Source organism: Convolutriloba macropyga, chromosome 8, assembly GCF_964194025.1.
Source record: "Convolutriloba macropyga chromosome 8, txConMacr16.3, whole genome shotgun sequence".
Taxonomy (NCBI): Eukaryota; Metazoa; Xenacoelomorpha; order Acoela; family Convolutidae; genus Convolutriloba; species Convolutriloba macropyga.
The window spans coordinates 58,048,721-58,070,041 of record NC_134475.1 but is presented as its reverse complement, the minus strand read 5'-3'; the positions used below and the strand labels follow the sequence as shown (position 1 = coordinate 58,070,041).

General features: G+C 33.7%; 2 protein-coding genes across 5 annotated transcripts in view; one reads left to right on the top strand and one right to left on the bottom strand.

Moving 5' to 3' along the window:
* Nucleotides 1-21,321, bottom strand: part of LOC142344868 (uncharacterized) — a 577,092-nt gene that overhangs the window by 377,318 nt on the left and 178,453 nt on the right. The window lies entirely within an intron of this gene.
* The window catches only part of LOC142344220 (uncharacterized), a 28,516-nt gene continuing 14,696 nt past the window's right edge, over nucleotides 7,502-21,321 (top strand). Inside the window, exons 1-3 of one of the 4 annotated variants that reach the window (XM_075395772.1) lie at nucleotides 7,502-7,583; nucleotides 7,711-7,882; nucleotides 9,969-10,043. In XM_075395772.1, the coding sequence (XP_075251887.1) occupies nucleotides 7,734-7,882; nucleotides 9,969-10,043 (224 nt within the window). In that variant the 5' untranslated portion in view covers nucleotides 7,502-7,583; nucleotides 7,711-7,733. Of the gene's footprint in view, nucleotides 7,883-9,929; nucleotides 10,044-21,321 lie in introns of all 4 variants that reach the window. The other 3 variants (XM_075395771.1, XM_075395774.1, XM_075395773.1) reach the window with 3 other exon arrangements.

The window sequence follows — 21,321 nt, the reverse complement described above, 5'->3', positions numbered from 1 at the left end:
CACAGGAATACAATTTGTTCACATCCTTTATGTAATGTTTAAGACAAGTGCAAACTTAGCGATAGTTTCACAGACCTAAAAACATATCACATCTTAAACAAATTTCTTTTTGCTATGAAATCGGATGGAGTTCAGCGACTTGATTTTTTTTTATTGAACGTTGCATTTTTGAATTTTATCTGAATTTCATATGCAGGAAGTACCAGTAGTTTAGGGGAACAAGGGTGTAAAAATTGTTTCCAAATATTGCTATAAAAATCGAGTGTTCAGTCGTAAAACTAAGGGTTGTTAACTTACTTTTAATGTTTAGTATATTTCATTTTTTTTAAATCGAGTTTTTTTTTGTTGAAACGAAAATGGAAAACAATTGGATGTAACCAACCGCCAGATTAAACAATGATTCTATCTAATCGATTTCGTGATAATAAATATTGCCTTCAAGCAACCATTTTATTGTTCGGATTGTATTGTAAAAAACTAAATGAAGATCAAACAATAGGGACAGCTCATTTGTTGCTCATTTATACAGCCCAAAAGCTCTGCTGAATCGTCATTCTACAAAAGAAGTAATAGATTCAGATTTAAACCGAACCAAAAGTATTCCATATACAGAAAGGCAAGTAGATATTTCAAATCCGGAAACTGCAAATATGAACAACTGTTTCAGTGGAATCTATCAATTATCAATAAAGATGACTTAGGGTTTGAAAACATAATTAAAATACAAAAAATTATGTACTTGGCGATATTATAGTGAAAAGTAGAACGGAATTTTCTTGAGAAAATCAAACTTGGTTTTTATCAAATTTGGCCCTCGCATGCGTTTCAATGTTTAACAGCATACGCAAAATTCACGATCGCTCAAAACGTTTCAGAGAAATGAATTATTTTGCTCAAACTAGTTTGTGCCGAGGGAGAAAGAATGTATACGCGAATACAATCATAGAGCTAAGCTTACAGTTTTGTGAGGCGAATCCTCAACTTCACTGCCTGAGTTTTTTGCTTCGTAGAACACTTATGTTGAATATGAATGATTTAACACACTAAGTACTCTATCGATCACGTTGAAATGCAGAACTTAAAATTATGAAATGCGATGCAAAACATCTCTTTGTTTGTTGAATTAATGTGTCCGGATTCGCAACGCGAATTCACTCTTATTTTCGTTGAAGGAATTGTCTGGATTTAAAGCAACTAATTTGTGTATTTCGCCCAGCAAAATCACTTAGTGTATTTGTGGATTCACTTGGCGAATTCCAATTAATTTCAGTCGAAAATTTTGTAATATAGAAGACGATCCAACAAAGTTTTGAATTGAAATTAAAAAAAAGGATTCCGTTAATATTATGATTTGAATAGAAATTACTTCACAGTTAGTTCGATATAAACATTTTGCGAAACATATGATCAGACAAGAAATAAGTTAGTAATTTATTTAATTTTTTGAAAAATAAAACTGAAAGTTACCAACATATGTACCAGTTATAACTATTACATTAATAAATAATTGTGAATTTTTTAAAAACTGTTGGAGTACAACGCGTTTTCAGCTGCTCTAACAGTTTCTTTTTCTTCAAATATAGCTCTGTGTAAGATATGGTTGAGTGCATGAGCAGTATCGATTCTCTAAATCTGTTTCAGGAAAGTCGGGCTTTGCTGTGCAATATCCTGAATATTACCCATTGCACACTGTTGGTTCTGTTTCCTTTTTTAATGAATTGACGTTGTTTGTGTCTTGAGGGTGGCTTGGATGACGAACTTTGTAAGACTGGAGGACATGCTGCAGTGGACTCAATCGAGACAGCTAATTCTGTAATCGGGTTGAAGTGCGTTTACGTCGATTTTGCTGAGTACTTTGTGTCTATGACCAAAACAAAGCTCAGGCATAATTATCTGATTCTTCACAGCAATCTGCGACACGCACACGTTTAATTTTATTAAGTTTTGAAGTGTGTGGAATCAGACCTATGCGGAATTTCACGAGGCTTAGTTCTTTCACTTCACTTCTATATAAGTGGCAGCAGTTGTGATTTTTTAGAAAAGTCAAACTAACACTTTGTCGTTACCAGGTGTAAACCGTAATTTTGGTTTATAGCAGTTTTAGTTACCTTGTTTTGTAAAGACTTTAACCCGGTCTGCCTGTTCGCACGTTTGGGGGCTTTTTTATTCGTTTACATTTGTATTAAAATTCGAAACCAAATATGTCGACATACACTTGTTTTAATAAAATAAATGTTTGAGGAAATTATTAATGATTGGCCTTCACAGTAAGGGTACTCCATATTCTGGGCCTGATATGAGCCGTGTGGCAAGGATGGTTATTGCGATGTCTATTTGCCTCCTGCGTAGCCTTTGTTCTATTCAAGTCCAGTTGGCATTCACTGCGTTCACTTGGTCCCATCTTTTATGTGGGAATTTTTGATCGCATCCGAAAGTCTCGAGATCTAGACAAATCGGTTGCTTTTGCTGCTTTTGAAAGAATATACATTTTCATGTAGGGCTACCACGCATGCATCATGCCTTATGTCAGTCATGCCTCAAATCCTAGGATGTGTGCTGCCTCGACGTAACCGTGCTTGATTGAATTTGGTATGACAATCCTACCATACACACAAATCTTGAATTTAAATGTAGATCCTCCCAAAAAATATTAAAAAGGGTGATATTTTTCAACATCCAGCTTCATGCTTCATTTTCCGATTTTACAAACTCTGATCTCCTGAGCAACGCTATGATAGTGAAGATAACAGTAAAAAGAATACCTTTAAAACGTGAAAAAATGCAAAGTTGAACTGATAAATTAGTAACTGAACAATTCTTTGGTTTTAGAGCAGTTTCTCCACAGATGCGGTAATTTAACATTTGCTTTCCATGTTTTTCTCGTTAAATGTTGGCAATGTTATTAAATGTTACCATGTTTTTCAGTGGTGCACGCACGTTGTTCTTCGAATTGATCAGTGGGCAGCTAAAAATTATTTAAGAGTGGACTCCATGTTTGCTTTATTGTTTTGGTTTTAACCCGTATATGCTGCTTTTTTATGTCCTGTTACTTATTGTCAACATGATAAATAAATCACAGATGTTCTGAGTATGACTTCGACCATTCTTGTTTTCAAAATAGTTTCTGAAATTTTTTTTTAGTTCTACTCGTTTTTGTGTTTTTAATCTCTTCACCTAATTGCTATAATGAAAGTCGTCACTAATTGATAACGAAGCGGACTCTTTATCAAGACCTCAGCTGATCCCTTTAACAATTTTCACGGTCTTTCGTAAATGCTGTTCGTAAATTTTTGGCGCGTTTACTAATTATTGTTTTTCAGTTGTCTTAACAATTGGGTTGGTTAGTGAAACCTACCCGGCATATTACCGGAAAATAGCCGCCATAGATTCCCATAACACCGATTTGGATAGGAGGAACTGTAAAACAAAGATAAAAACTGATTGTTGTTTAAAAACATTTTGAAAGTGCAAACTATTTTGATTGGATTTTGCAGTTAGAAAAATTTTTGTTTCTTGTGGGGGCTAGTTTTAATGCCAAAACGCGTTAGAGAGTTTAACAAAGAGTTAAGAACAAAGTTCAAGTAAAGGGCATCTAAAATTGGGTTTTATCGGTTTATCCTGTTTGATTTTGTTTTTCTAATTCTGCTCACTTTAGATTGATTTGCTGAGCAACTGGTGTGTGAAAGCACTTTGAGCAGAAAAAGAAAACATTGAAACTATCCTAAAGTCAAAAATAATTACCCAATTTGCTAAACAAGCTGTGAACCAAGGTAAAATGAAGAAAGTTGTAGTTGGAAGAAATATAAAACATAGCAGGACAAGTCCTGACGTACAATTCAAAGAATTTTCATTGACTTAACAAACAACTAGACCTAGAACAGACAATGAGTGAATTGGGAAAACCATTTTTAAAAAAATTAGATGAAAAAAAAACAGAAAATCAATGTCAAAATGCTGCTAGGGAGAATAAAAAACCACTAGTGAGATATGTAATTTTGATTCTAACAAAAAACTAGGTTCAGAATGAGCTGTGAATGGTTTGGGAAAACTATTTAGAAAAAAATGCGATCCAAAAAATCGAAAAAACAGTAAAAATCAGAGTGAAATTGCCGCATGTGAACAAAAAACCACTACCGAGGAACCGAACTTTTGTTCAAACACCGTTTTCTCACTCTACTTTAAAATTAGAGCAAAAAAAATTCACACCGCAAAACCACTCGCTTTTTCGCTCCAATTCCTGTTTCGGCGTGATCAAAATCAGCACTCCAATTTGACTTCAAAAATCATGAAAATGTGTGAACAGATCTTTAAAAAAAAGACAGCGCCCCAATACAATTCAAATTCTTTGAATTGTAAAAACATCAAAACTAGACCAAAAACAGTCTATGATTGTATTGAGAAAACCACTTAGAAAAAACTCGATGAGAAAAATTGAAAAAAAACAGTAAATTAAAATTGAAAGTCGAATTGCCGCATGTGATCAAAAAATCACAATCGGGAAAGCGAATTGTTCAAACACCGTTTCCTCACTCTATTTTAAAATTCGAGTAAAAAAATTTCACGTCGCAAAATCGCTCGTCTTTTTTGCTCCACTTCATGTTTTAGTGTGATCGAAACCATCACTTCAATTTGACTTCAAAAAATCATGAAATAATGTGAACAGATTTTAAAAAAAAATAGCCGGAAGAATTCCGGAAACGACTCGAATTAGAAGGTTGACCACCCTAATTGACATAAGGAACTTTCTTTTAATTACACTGATCACTTTGGAGCAACATAAGGGAAATTAACAAAAAAAAGTATCCGACAAATAAACTCAAGAAAAATCTGATAAAAATTTTTTTACCCGCTAGACAACAAAGCAGTTATTGGCAATAAAAACTTGTGACACGGTTATTCTTTGTTCTTCAAAACACAACCAATTGAGCGAATGAACAACAAAAACAGTTTATACAGAGAAAATCGAGGAAACGAAAAAGGAAGGAAGGACAAAGTTCAAATAAACTCTTACAAAAATTCTGGAACAAATTAATCCAGAAAATGCCAAGACACTACTTCCCTACAATCATTTTGAGAAAAACCAATTACTACTTCTCTTTTCCCAAACGTATACCAGATACCTCCTGGAAACATTAAACAATAATAAAAAATGCATTTTTTAACAAAAAACTAAGAAGAATGGAAATTTGTGCTGTTTTTGGGATAAAAGTAAAGTGCCTAGTCTTCAGCGGCAACCTTTAGGATTAACATCTAAATAAAAGCTCAAAATTAAAGAATAAAACATAACCGACTAACGTCGGAAGAATTTCTCTCGAACGACTAGCGAGAGCTCATTCTAATCAATCGCAACGTCTTTCAGTCGGGAGCGGGGTTGTAGCCTGATTTGGACTAAGAAATTCACTAGGGGGCTTCAAATACCTTCATTTGCTGTTTATAATGAGAAAACATTAAATCACGCAAAATGCAAAAAGTCAAGGAGGGCAAAAGCAACTCGAAAAGTCAAAAATGGTCAAGCGACATTTGCATAAAAAGTCACACAAGTTTACGATTATTGCAAATCTTGGAGAGCAATTAACAGGAAAAACTACTGCAAGAAGCACAAAAAAGGAAGACAAACGAAAACGGATAAATTGAATTAAAATTACTGTTTACCTTTGAGTAAAACTTTTCACAATAATAATTGGTTGCATCAAAAGGCAGTAAAAACAACTAGAACAAAAATCGTAAACAAGAGAAAACCACAAATGTTATACAAAGGTTTGAAGACTACAGAAACTATTAAAAACGACTGCGACATGACAAAATGATAAAAGTAGTTCGCAATTTAGTCTAAAAATGTTTTTTTTGCTTCAGATGGTTAAACATTACTTCAAACGCACTATTACTAGCTCAGTAAATTGAGACAATTTGTGAGACAACTATTTTAGCTTGAAAAATTGAGTTTAATTAAAAAACTGCTTTGAAGATGAAGCAGGTGATTAAAAAAATTTGCTCTCTAAGGGAAAATTTTTTACACCTACTTTTCTCGCTCTCTCTCACTAATATAGCAAGAACAGACAACCACTCTTTATTCTGTTTGTTCTTCAGTAATTTGACCTAATCGCTTTGCTTTCACACATTTCAATTCCTGTGTTAAATACACTCCAACAAAATTACCGATCAAAAATAAAACATAGCCGGAACAACTCCGGAAACGACTCAAAGATATCTTCGCCAAAAAGCCACCTGTCAAATAACTAGTCTCTAATGGTAGTGAGCATCAAAAAAGAGAAAATACATCTTAATTGAAATAAAAAGAATTTAACTTAAAAATAATTTAAACAAAACAATCTTCATTAAGAGAAAAATCCAATACTTTTTCAATTTATACAAGTAAAAAACAAACGCAAAAAAATATTTGACAACTGTGGCAACTTCATTGCTCACACAAACTCGGACAAGCCAAAATAAGGACAAAAACATCTCTAATATTGAAATAAAGCGAAAAATTGTGAGAAATAAAGAACAATTTTAACAATTTTTTGCAAGGTGTTAAAATGAGAATTGTTTTCATGAGTTATCAATGCAATTTAGAGTTCTGCTGCTATTGTTTTTTTACTTTTCTCAATAATGGCAGAACTCAGTGTTCTCATTTTTCTCAATAATGGCAGAACTCAAAGGCTAACAAGGTGAAAAAATATACGTCAATTTTTCGATTGTAGCTAATTGTAGTTTGATATTCTCTTAGGATTTACCTGTTTTCAAAATTTATAGATTATTGAATATATTTTGAACCTCTGTTCTGCCTTTTCTTGGACTTGTAAGTTGATCTGATTAAAAGGAAGCCCTATCTGCCTTCAAGGGAAGTTCATGCTTTGAAAAATCACCATTTTATTGTCCTTTTGGTTATTTGTCCTGTTTTCCAAAGACGGCTAGGTGGAATTTTTCAACAGGTTGTAATTAGTTTCAATAATTACGGTTCCAATTCTTTTTGAAGAAAAAGTACCTCTCCTCTCTCAGCAATCTTTCTTGTTGAAGTCATTTTCATACCATTTTACTGATACGGCTATCCATCCAAACAAGGCTATCTGTCCAGACTATCCCAACTAATGACAGCCTTTTGGTTAAATCATCCAGACTATTGGACAGCGCTCTGATCAGACACTATCGGGAGAGCGTTTGCCAGACTGCTCATACCCATGAACTTCTGCCAGATTCTGTCGACGGGTTGTGACCTTGCCCCTGTATATTGCCCTAGTTGTTCTGATCAGAGTTGACTTGGCTGTCAGACCTCTGCGTGTGACCACATCTAAGGTAAGAAACAAACGGTTGATATTTTTGTGTATCAACGCTTTTTGTTGCTATATTAGTTGCGCTTCCTCTTAATCATATAACAACGAGGGCTAATTTGTGGCTCATTTTGTGGGGGGTTAATTTGAAAGACCATGATATTGGTACTTGAGGGGATAGGGGCTGACGTGAAAAAATCAGGAGCTATTTCAGGTTTCATTTGGCACGTGCCTTCTATAGTGTACATTTTGTTTTATTACTTTTTTTACGCACCACAGTTACATTGTATATTGATAAAATAGAGCAGAAAGAGGATCTTTGCCATTATAGCTCTCAACCCCAGCTTTGTGGTTACATGAAGTCCACCCCACTAATTTCCATAACCTGAACGTGGGCTGTAACTTTGAGGGGGTGCTATAATGGGAAAGACACCAAAAAAGGCGCACATTTTGTTTGAACTGGTTATGATGAGCGAGACTTTATATGCAGAGAGTGAGTTTGGGATATCGAGGGAGGAGTTCAAGTGGGAATTGGTGGAGAATGAGCTGAGTGGACATCAGAGTCCAATTAGCAACAGAAGGGGCTGGGCTGTCAGTGATGTACAGATCAGCCGGTGAGTACATAGCTAGAATAGATGCAGTACTTATATGAAATTAAACCAAATATTTTTCAGGATTTTTAATTTGTCCCCCCTTCCCGTACGTTATGCACTCCCAGTTACAGAGCACGTACCATTAAATAGTAATCATTATGTAAATCATTATACTGCACGTGCGTTTGGGGTGCATACAATATGATATAATGTGCTTGTAATCGTTTTGAGCGTTTTTTAGGTGATTACCGTTTTTGAGCTTTATTTAAATCGAAGAAATGACCGTTAAAATTGAGCTAGATAGAAAATTTGTTCTTTCTCAAACTTAATAGCACTTGGCTGGGTTGAAAAAATTTTGAAACTTTATACAGAGAGCTTATTGAACGCAAAAATTGACAACTAAGAACGTCTTTTTCCTTAGTTCAGCTAGATTAAAAACTTAGTCTTCTTAAAATTTAATAGGACGGCAGGGAGACACCTATTTCGGCCTTTAATTCATTTAAATGAATCCTTGATTCTTATTCACAGAGACCAAAATCCAATAAAAATTCAAACTTTTTACATTTTTTTTCAGTATCTATTCAACAGAGCCAATTTAGTCGAAAAATTAATTGAAAATTATTGGTCGGCAAAGTAATATTTAAAAAAAAGCAAGTTAAGATTTTCATCTCAAATCTTGCATAGTTTCATCAAAAATTTTAGTCGTTAGAAAATGTGTTAACTTAGCGGTAAAATTTTGTACAGCTTGCGGTTTCTCAACGCATTCACCGCTATTCTTACGTAATTTTTAGAAATTTTTTTGGTGAAGATATTTGGTAAATTTGGTGGTGATTGTTTGAAAGATTTGAAAATCATAACGGTGAATTTTGTTCACCGCTCTCAACGCATTCACCGCTGCTTACTTCCTTTTTGCAATATTATTTTAGTCTGGCCCGGATTTGAGTCTCAGACCTCTTCAGCGCTGAACCAGCAAATTTCTCGTGAAAACATTTAATTCAGTTCTGAAACATTGCATCTCCATAATATTTTGTTTCTTTATGTGTAGTTTTTCTTCGTTATGATGATATTGAGGTCTTAGAATTCGTTAGAAACAGATTATCCTGTATGGTATGAAAATTAGTCGTACCTCAAAGTTAAGTCTGAGCAGAATTATGTCTTAATTTTGTAGCCTATAACTTGTAATTACTAGAGTAGTATACACACTATTTATGCTTAACCTAGTTTGCAGGCAATTACTACAAAACCCATTTAGCTTAGTGGTTATGACTTGCTACGCAAATTAAAAGTTACTTATCGACCCACGCGGAAGTTCGAATTGCATATAAAGCAAACCTTGTTGGCGGGCATTAAGTTGAACATATTGTTTTTGATCTATTCTGTCCCCCCCAGCTTAGTGAGCTCAATTTTTTTATGACCCCCAGGCGCACGTGCTCTTTTCTTAGTAACGCGCTATATAACAACATACAATTTGTAACTGCGGGTCTTAAAAAACACTGGGGGGGGGGGGGGCGAAACAGAATAGATCCATTATTTTTCATGCAGTAAAATTTACTCAAAGATGAAGACTAGCCAGTGTAAATTGAGACATGAACAGAGTACTGGCCATCTTAAGAACAGTAAGTCTCTAGACTGATTCAGCGCTGATTTGCTCTGCCACGAACTTCCGGGGGGCTACATAATCCGCAAGGTGAATTTGAACGCGGACTTTTGGGTGCGTTGAAATCAATCATAAAAACTGTCAAAGACGTGCGAAAACGTAGTTTCCTAAACAAGCTATCAAGAACGACAGTCCCCTAACGAACGTTCGAAAACGGCAGTATCCTAAAAGAACGGTCAAAAACGATCATGTCCTAAATTTACCGATCAAGAAAGCTCAAAACCGATAAGAAACGGTAATTTCACCCAACATTTTGACCGTTTTTGATCGGTCTGGTCAACAGGGGCGTATTTTTTTTGTATTATTTGCTCGTATTTTTTCATTTACGAAAACAAAGTTTACGTACATTTGTAAATTAATGGGAAATACCACCGAGTTTGTCTAGCACAGCTCTTCAATATCTATTTCTAGAGGTGGGTTGGTTCTACTCTGAGTTGAGTGGTGTTACAGGACATTCAAGACGAAACTGGGCTTTTCTTTCGTCATGGCGCTCTTTCCCAACGGAATTCGGGAAGACAGTCAAGGGTAAGTTGCAAAACAGAAACGGACGAAAAGTGATGAATCGTATGCGCAACAGTATAGGCCACTGGAAAAGTTGGTTTTACTTAGATCTCTCATGCAATTTTGTTACTTTTTATAATTATGGCTCATTTTCAGAGCAGTGATCTTGAATAAATAGATTTAGATGAGAAGAAAATAATCTAGGTTGAGGTTCCTGACCAAACGATGCTCATTACTTTTTTTCATTAAACAGTTTTTTTTGTCTAGTATATATACTCGCACTTGTCACCGTATTCCGCGATAGATTTTAACAGGTCGATTTGGCAGAAATGAAACCTAGTTAGTTGGAGGAAGTTAGTTTGTTGAATTAATTAATTAAAAAATATATTTTGAAAAATATTAGAGCATAAATATATTTAGAAAACTTTTGAAAAATGTGTTAATCGCGTATAATTACAGCAGAATAAAACGGATAAAACAGCTAATAATAATAATAATAATAATAATAATAATAATAATAATAATAATAATAATAATAATAATAATAATAATAAAAATAATAATAATAATAATAATAATAATAATAATAACAATAATAATAATAATAATAATAATAATAATAATAATAATAATAATAATAATAATGATAATAATACAAATAATAATAATAATAATAATAATAATAATAATAATAATAATAATAATAATAATAATAATAATAATAATAATAATAATAATAATAATAATAATAATAATAATAATAATAATAATAATAATAATAATAATAATAATAATACTAATACTAATACTAATAATAATAATAATAATAATAATAATAATAATAATAATAATAATAATAATAATAATAATAATAATAATAATAATAATAATAATAATAATAATAATAATAATAATAATAATAATAATACTAATACTAATACTAACACTAATACTAATACTAATACTAATACTAATACTAATACTAATACTAATACTAATACTAATACCAATACTAATACTAATACTAATACTAATACTAATACTAATACTAATACTAATACTAATACTAATACTAATACTAATACTAATACTAATACTAATACTAATACTAATAGTAATACTAATACTACTACTAATAATAATAATAATAACAATAATAATAATAATAATAATAATAATAATAATAATAATAATAATAATAATAACAATAATAATAATAATAATAATAATAATAATAATAATAATAATAATAATAATAATAATAATAATAATAATAATAATAATAATAATAATAATAGTAATAATAATAAAAATAATAATAATAATAATAATAAAAATAATAATAATAATAATAATAATAATAATAATAATAATAATAATAATAATAACAATAATAATAATAATAATAATAATAATAATAATAATAATAATACTAATAATAATAATAATAATAATAATAATAACAATAATAATAATAATAATAATAATAATAATAATAATAATAATAATAATAATAATAATAATAATAATAATAATAGTAACAATAATAATAATAATAATAATAATAATAATAATAATAATAATATTAATAATAATAATAATGATAATATTAATGATAATAGTAATAATAATAGTAATAATAATAGTAATAATAATAATAATAATAATAATAATAATAATAATAATAATAAAAATAATTAAAATAATAATAATAATAATAATAATAATAATAACAATAATAATGATAATAATAGTAATAATAATAATAATAATAATAATAATAATAATATTAATGATAATAGTAATAATAATAGTAATAATAATAGTAATAAAAATAATAATAATAATAATAATAAGAATAATAATAATAATAATAATAATAGTAATAATAATAATAATAATAATAATAATAATAATAATAATAATAATACTAATAATAATAATAATAATAATAATAATAATAATAATAATAATAATAATAACAATAATAATAATAATAATAATAATAATAATAATAATAATAATAATAATAATAATAATAAAAATAATAATAATAATAATAATAATAATAATAATAATAATAATAATAATAATAATAATAATAATAATAATACTAATAATACTAATAATAATAATAATAATAGTTGTGGTGGCGGATCCACCCGGAGAGTTGACAACCAAGTATCGCACCTAATAATATAAACACTGTTAAACTATATTACATATATTTATATTCCTGATGGAATGAACTTATATTCCTTTGTTGCTATGTTAATGTTGAGTATCACCATTAGGTGATAAACATTTTGTAAACTTGAGTGACAGCTTTGTTAAACATTGTTACCACAAGTGCCAACTGGTACTTCGTCTAAATCACGTAGAGCGTGAAAGCTAAACTGCAGTTCTGTCTAAAGCAAACGAGAAAGAGTTGATAATTCAAGCTTCGTACTTGCTCTTTTGTTATCGAAAGTTATTCTATATGACATGGCGCAGTCAGTAATGGCAAGATCTGCCCTTGGAGTTAACTTCTTCTGGGACAAAGGTCACCAACCAGAACTAGACTGGGACAAATGGATATCAACTGTGAAACTAGCGATCATGGTAAAGGACAACATTCAAGTAGAAAAACTACTACAACCCAAACCAGAAATCGAGGAGTTAGATTATCCAGCACAACCACACTATGAACCAGCACAAGCAGATGAAACCACGGCCGAAAGAAGGCATCGTGAACAACGTAATCAAAAAAGTAGAACAAGTAGAACCGACTGGCAAAACGATTGCAAAGCAATCGAAGATAAAGGACCAATGGTAGACAATATCCCATGGGATGACGCCGACAATAAAGCAAAAAGCTTAATTTATCTATCTCTAGGAGCACAAGCCACAAACATATTCCGTCAAAGATTTCCATACACGGACCTACAAAAATGCACCACAAACGCACTAGTTGAACAATTAAAGGAATCATTCACACAAACAAGGAACGAAACATTCGACAGATTTCAGTTTTTCAGATGTCAACAAAAAGAAGGAGAATCACTCGAAGTATTCCACTCACGAATAAAAAAGCATGCAGCACTATGCAACTGGGAACATCTCGAAGAAAGCATGGTGAAAAGTATATTCATCCAAGGAATGAGAAATCAACAAATCCAAATGGACTTACAATCAGAAGACAGAACACCCAGTGAAACATTAAACTATGCACTAGCAAGAGAACGAGGACAAGCTAACCAACAGAAAATGCACAACTCACAATCACCACACTCATCCACCTACAACGACAACCCATGGTTCGAAAAAATACAGTACATTAAGAGACAAAACAGAATACCGATCCTACCAACCCCTCAAACAGGACAAATACAAAATTGCAGGAGATGCGGAAACAAATTCCTCCCTGGCCATTTAAACACATGTCCCGCGAAGAACGAAGCCTGCAGAATATGCAAAAAGATCGGACATTTCGCAAAACTTTGCAGATCAGAGATGCCACCACGTAACACATTCAGACAACAACAAAGATCACAAACAATGAGTACAGGACTACAACCCCAAAACAAATACAACCAACTGGCACAAAGACAATCACAACAAAAAATAAGGAACATCAACGAAGAAACAGAAACGGAAGAACGAACAGAAACAGAAGAAACAATCGACCCAGAATCGACGTGTTATATAAGAGAGATGATGGAGGACTGGCAAAACATCAACTTCATCAAAACGATCAACTTCACAAATGAGAAAGTATCAGACGTTAACAAAACAAACAGAGGAGAATTCTGGATAAAGACAAAAACAAACAACCAGCAAATATTCTGGTTGGCAGATACAGGAAGCCCACGCAGCTTCATGAACATAGACACAGCACAGAGATTACTGGCAAATGGAAAGACAACCATCAAACAGCCGAACAAATCGATTGGAGAATTTCGATGCTTCAATAACAACAAAATCGATATAATCGGCACCATCCAAGTGGATATCACATCAGGGTCATCCACCGCCAAAAACTGTACAATACTACTGGTCAACAACAACACCATCAACATCTTGGGGAGAGACATCATGGACCAACTCGGCCTACGCCTAACAATGACAACAACAAATAAAGGTGAGAATAATTTATTCAACATATCGAACACACATCAACGAATAACCAAATGGATATTCAATAAATACCCCCACTTATGTACACGTTTGGGAAAAACCACGTGGCAAAATCAACATTTAAAAAAGAATTCCACCCCACACAACACAAAGGACGAAGAATCCCGTTACACCTAACAGAAAAAGTAGAGAGAGACGTCAAAAAATTAATCGACGAAAAACAGATCCAAAAACTAACAAAATGCTCGGATAAACACTTCATAAGTCCAGTAGTCATCACAGTAAAATCAGATCAATAAGTCAAAATTGCACTAGACTCCAAGATATTAAACGACGCAATACACAAAAATAAATACCAAATGCAAAGCATAGACCACCTAATGGACAAAATAGGTATGAAGATATCAGAACTAAAAACACAAGAAGGAAAATATATTTCAGCAAAATTGATCTAAAATACGCATACAGCCAGTTACCTCTCCACCCGGAGACACAAAAGCACTGTAACTTCAACATATTAGGAGGAAACGCTACAGGCACATACAAGTTTTTAAATGGATTCTATGGCTTAACAGACCTACCAGCAACCTTCCAAAAAATGATGAACACAACGCTAGACGGACTAGACTCAACAAACGTATTTTTAGATGATATAATAGTTATTACAAAAGGCACAATAGAAAATCACGAAAAAGAAATTGATAAAACACTAAATAGACTAAATGAAGAAAACCTAGCAATTAGCTTACACAAATGCGAATTCGGCCTAAACGAAATCACTTGGCTAGGTTACAAAATAAACGCCGAAGTAATAAAGCCAACCAAACGAAAAACGGACGCAATCATCCAACTGGATAACCCTAAAACACTCAAACAACTACGATCATTCATGGGCAGCATTCACCACCTAATCAAATTCATATCAAAACTGGCAACACTATCAGCACCAATAAGACCACTACTATCATCATCAACATCAAAAAAAAACTTGAATGGAACGAAAAACACTCAGCCGCATTCAACAACATAAAAAATGCAATCAAAAACATAATAGAACAAAAACACTTCAATATAAACAACGAAACGCGAGTTAAGTGCGACGCTAGCAAAGAAGGATTAGGGGCATGCCTAGAACAAAAAGAAAACAATAATTGGCATCCCATCGCATACGCCAGTAGGTTCCTAAACAAAAATGAACAACGATACAGTATAAACGAACTCGAACTATTAGCAGTCGTTTGGTCACTGGAACATTTTAAATACTACTTGTATGGATCACACTTTACCCTCCAAACAGACCACCGAGCATTATTATCCGCACTAAAAAACAATAGAGGAAATAAAACGTATCAAAGCCGACTAATAAGATGGGTCGACAGATTATTACCATTCCACTTCAAAGTCGAACACATCGCAGGAAAGGACATGGGATTCGTGGACTATTTAAGCCGCCACCCTAACTCACCACCAACTGGTGAGAACATGAACGAAAACCATGTCATAAATATTATAACATCGCTAAAATACGCTCTTTTAACGCAACAAAGAAAATTAGCCAATCAGAATGCTCGAAAAACTAGAGCACAAAATGACGTCAAAAACCATTCCAATCGGAACGAACAAAAGCAACACGCTTTTTGCCAAATTAACGCTAACAATCAGTCGCTAATTATTAAGCCTTCTTTATTAACAAACTTTCAAATTAACAACTCAAAACAACACAACCACTATCGTTCAAAACAAATTACACAAAATTCATCCACATCGAAAGTATACATTACAACAAGAAGAAGACCAGATCTGGACACAAACACCATACCCATAACAAAACGACACAGAGCACAAAACAAAAAGAAGATGGACACACCACACAATCCCACAGAAACAAACACAAACACGATAGCAACACAGACAGAGGAAACAAACAACAAAGGACTAGGACGCACCCCACTCAATACAAAACAACATTTCAACCCATTCGCAGACACAAACAACGATCAGCTACCAGATTACCTCACCAACTTACATAAAGTCCTAGGAGAGGAATTCATTGCAGAGGCCACCAGAGCAGACCCCCAGAGCCGAAGCCTACTACAGATAGTACAGGATAAAGACTGGACAACACTAAAACATTTTAGCCGGTACTGGCATTCATTGAAACGCGACCTAGGAGTGACACCAACGGGATGCATTCTCTACGACGGTAAACTGTTCATACCAACACAGCTACGAAAACCAATTATGAACGCCATACATAGAAAACATCCAGGACAAACGGGGATGATGCATCTTGCAAACCTCATCTGGTTCCCGCGAATACACCGGGAAATCGTCACCCTCACGCAAAATTGCCAACCGTGCATTAAGATAGGTAAGAATCTAAAACCACTCATACCCAAAAACAAAATATCAGAACTACCACCATTAGTAGAACCTAATGAAGAAGTCCAATTGGACTTTGCCGGCCCAATAACTGATGAACATTACAAAGAATCATATATACTAGCATCAGTAGATAGATACTCAAGATACCCCCACGCAAAAGTATACCATAATTGCGACGCAGAAACCGCCATCAGTTATCTCAATCAGTACATAAAATTCCACGGGATCCCCAGAAACATAAGGTGCGACCAAGCACAAGAATTTAAGTCTCGACAATTTGAAATATTCTGTAAAAACAACAACATAAAATTAATACTAGCTCCAGTGGGAGATCACAGAGCCACGGGAATGATAGAGCGCCTAATACAAACAATTAAAAGACGCCTATCAGCGATAAATAGCGACACCAACTGGTCACAAGTAACACTCGCAGACAAAGTAGCAGAAATAATACAAGAAATCAAACTAATCCCAAACACAACAACAAAAATAGCACCATACACAGCACACTTCGGAAGAAAAGTTAATACACAACTTTCAAACATAACAACGAAACCATCGCAAAACAATATGTCATACAAAAACATAAAAAATTTCTATTTAGACAAGAGGAGAGGCCTCTAACAACCCATGTTGAACGCAGAATATCAGATTTAATGAAGACACCCCGGACGAAGATTCTGCTTCAGACAACTCCACACTCCAGAATGTCAAGAAAAAAGCAGTGAAACGTAAGCACATATCACCTATTAAGATTATACCAGATAAACTAACACTAACTTTCGGGGACAAAACCACAACCATCACTAAAACAAAAAAGCAAGTAGCACGAAAAACACTAGCACGTAGATCACAAGAACCTCGAGGCACACTTAAACCACTATGGAACATAATACCAGATGGTACAATTACAAACTATTCCCCAACAACAATAACACTAGACACACACAACCGCAAAAACGTTGTAGTAAGAAAAACGATTTAGCTGTAGTTAACGAAACAAAACCAAGACTAATGCACTTCGTAGCATGTAAAACTGTACGAGAATACAAAAGAAACCAAGAAAAAATAAAAGAATTTTTGTTAACAGAAAAGAAGAACCAAAAGAACCAATTAAGCAAGAAACTAACCGACCACACTCCCGAATCACAATTCCATATGGACCACACTCCCGAATCACAATTCCATATGGAACAACCAGGACCAAGCAGGACACAAGAGAGCAAACTACAGAAGGACCAACCCGGCCCGAGCGGTTCACAAAGCCCCCAAGCAGCCCAGACGAAAAGGAACGGCTCCAACGAAACGTGCACACAAACCCAACAAAGAATTTGAAATACGCTTAAAAGAGGCAGCTCTCGCACAAGCGAAATTGGAAAAAACGAAACAACGCCAAAAGGAGAAAGCAAGATCACCACTTATCCAACTGGACATGAAAAAACTGCAGCGAGACAAATCAGTGCAAATCATCAATCTAGCATCAGACTCATCACAAGAAAGCCCGCTACAAATCCTTATATCCAACAACCCTAACGCATTCATGTATGCACAACCGGAAAACAAGGACGACAGCCCATCAAAAAGAGAAGCGAAAATAGACAAGATAATAAAGAAAATTACAAACTCACCGAAAAAGGCGACAACAGAACCTGAAGAAGAACAAATCATAACGATTATCCCAGCTTCAACATCCACACCAATTGGAAATAACACAAAAGCACGACAACCCATCGACAACAAACAACCACCACAACAACTTGGTAACAGCGAAGTGCAACAAAAAAACACCGACAAACAAACAACGCAACCAACCGGTTCATGCATGAGCACACAACAAAACAACATAGAACATACATCAACACAACAAAGAGACAAAACAAATCCACCCGATCAACCAAACAAAGAATCAGTAGACCCACCAGAGGAGCGCCAAGACACGAACACTGAAAGAGAAAACATCCATTCGGAGGAACAAGAAGACGAGTATTCAGGAACAAGTTCCATATCGTCGCTCAACACGGCGGACATAGAAGCCCTAAACAATATTTTTGATTAAAATCAAAAATCAAATCATCGAGGGGAAGTGTGGTGGCGGATCCACCCGGAGAGTTGACAACCAAGTATCGCACCTAATAATATAAACACTGTTAAACTATATTACATATATTTATATTCCTGATGGAATGAACTTATATTCCTTTGTTGCTATGTTAATGTTGAGTATCACCAATAGGTGATAACCATATTGTAAACTTGAGTGACAGCTTTGTTAAACATTGTTACCACAAGTGCCAACTGGTACTTCGTCTAAATCACGTAGAGCGTGAAAGCTAAACTGCAGTTCTGCCTAAAGCAAACGAGAAAGAGTTGATAATTCAAGCTTCGTATTTGCTCTTTTGTTATCGAAAATTATTCTATACGACAATAGTAATAATAATAATAATAATAATAATAATAATAATAATAATAATAATAATAATAATAATAATAATAATAATAATAATAATAATAATAATAATAATAATAATAATAATAATAATAATAATAATAATAATAATAATAATAATAATAATAATAATAATAATAATAATAATAATAATAATAATAATAATAATAATAATAATAATAATAATAATAATAATAATAATAATAATAATAATAATAATAATAATTGTGGTGGAGAGCCTATGAAACAAAGTATTTCAACTACTATTATAAACACGTTTAAAACTATATTAGTAGTATTATCATTCCATATGGAATGCAAAAACTTAGTTACACTTGTTGCAGTAAAAGTCATATACCACTGTACTTAATCTTTTCGTTGTACTGAAAGTGTTAATTCCGTATGGACAGGTGTTGTCTGCCACATACGTTATAGCCGAGTTGCGAAGAAAGCAAACCACGCTTTTTGCCAAGTTTAACGTTGAAAACGAGTTCAATTGAGATTACGCAACTGATCTTTTGTCCGCCAGCGTGTACCGTATAACATGGCGCAGTCAGGACTATCAAGATCCCCAATAGGAGTTGCCCTATTCTGGGAAAAAGGACCACAACCCACAACAACATGGGAAAAATGGATAACAACAACAAAATTAGCAATATCGGCTAAAGAGAACATCCAAATAGAAAAACTCCTAAGACCAAAACCCACAGCAGAAGAATTAGACTACCCACAGGAACCCATTTACGAACCAGCATTACCGGATGAAACAACAGCAGAAAAGAGACAGAGAGAGCAAAGAAACATCAAAAGAAAGGTAGACTGGAAAAACCAATGCCAAGCAGTAGAAGACCAAGGCCCAATGTTAGACAACACAAAATGGGACGAAATAGACAACAAAGTCAAAAGTCTCATATATTTATCACTTGGAACAGAAGGGACAAACATATTCCACCAACGCAACCCACACACGGATTTATCCAAATGCACAACGGACGCACTAGTAATACAACTACAGGAAACATTCAAAGAAATCAGAAACGAAACATTTGACAGATTCCAGTTTTTTCGTTGCACACAGAATCCAGGAGAGTCAATGGAACAATTTCACTCACGCATAAAACAAAAAGCAGCATTATGTAACTGGGAAAACTTGGAAGACAGCCTCGTTAAAAGCATTTTCATACAAGGTATGTCAAATTCGCAAATCCAGATGGACTTGCTATCAGAAGACAGAGACCCATTAGAAACACTACAATATGCAATCACTAGAGAAAGAGGTCAGGAAAACCAACAACGAATCAGTAACATCCATGCACTAAATCCAAGTGGATCAGGAATACACTTAATCCAAAGACAAAGACAACAATTTCAACGACGGAGCATACTACCAACACCACCAAACAACAATAAGATACCGGACTGCTGGAAATGCGGGTACAAATTCATTAAAGGACATCTAGATAATTGCCCAGCAAAAAATACAATATGTAACATCTGCAAAAAAGTCGGACACTACGCAAAGATGTGCAGATCCGATATGCCACCAAGAAAAGGAGAACTACAAAGCAACCCCAGAAACACTCAAGGCCAGAACAACAATAGAAACCAGCAACAATCCAACACACAACAACAAATAAACGCAAGAAGAGTGAGAAACATAACAACAATACCAGAAAACAACGCAAGAGAGGAAGAAGAAGAAACAGAAACAGAAACCATAGATCCGGAAAGTACATGCTATATCAGGGAAATGATGGAGGATTGGAGTTCCATCAATTTCATAGAATCCTTAAACTTCACAACAGTAAAGAAAAAAGATGTAAGCAAAAACCACCAAGGCGAATTCTGGATACAAACATCTACCAACAACAACATCATCAACTGGTTGGTCGATACAGGCAGCCCGCGATCATTCGTCTCCAGAAACACAGCAAAACAACTCATCACAAAGTTAGGAAGCAAGATCATCAAACAACACAGTCAAACAACGGAGTTCAGATGCTTCAACAATAACAAAATACAAGTGGAGTACCAAATCCAACTGGATCTCACATCAGGGAATTCAACAGCGCAGAACTGCCAAATACTAGTGGTACCACAAAATACAGTGAACTTGCTGGGAAGGGATGTACTTCAAAAGCTCGGACTACAATTAACCTTCAAAAACACAGGTGAGAAAATACACAACATAAACTCAGTACAACACAACATTGCACAATGGGTATTTCAAAAATACCCCCATCTATGCACTAGAATTGGAAAATCAAGGAATCACATAGCAAAATCAACATTCCACAACACCTTTCACCCAACACAACACAAAGGAAGACGAGTCCCATTACACCTAATAGATAA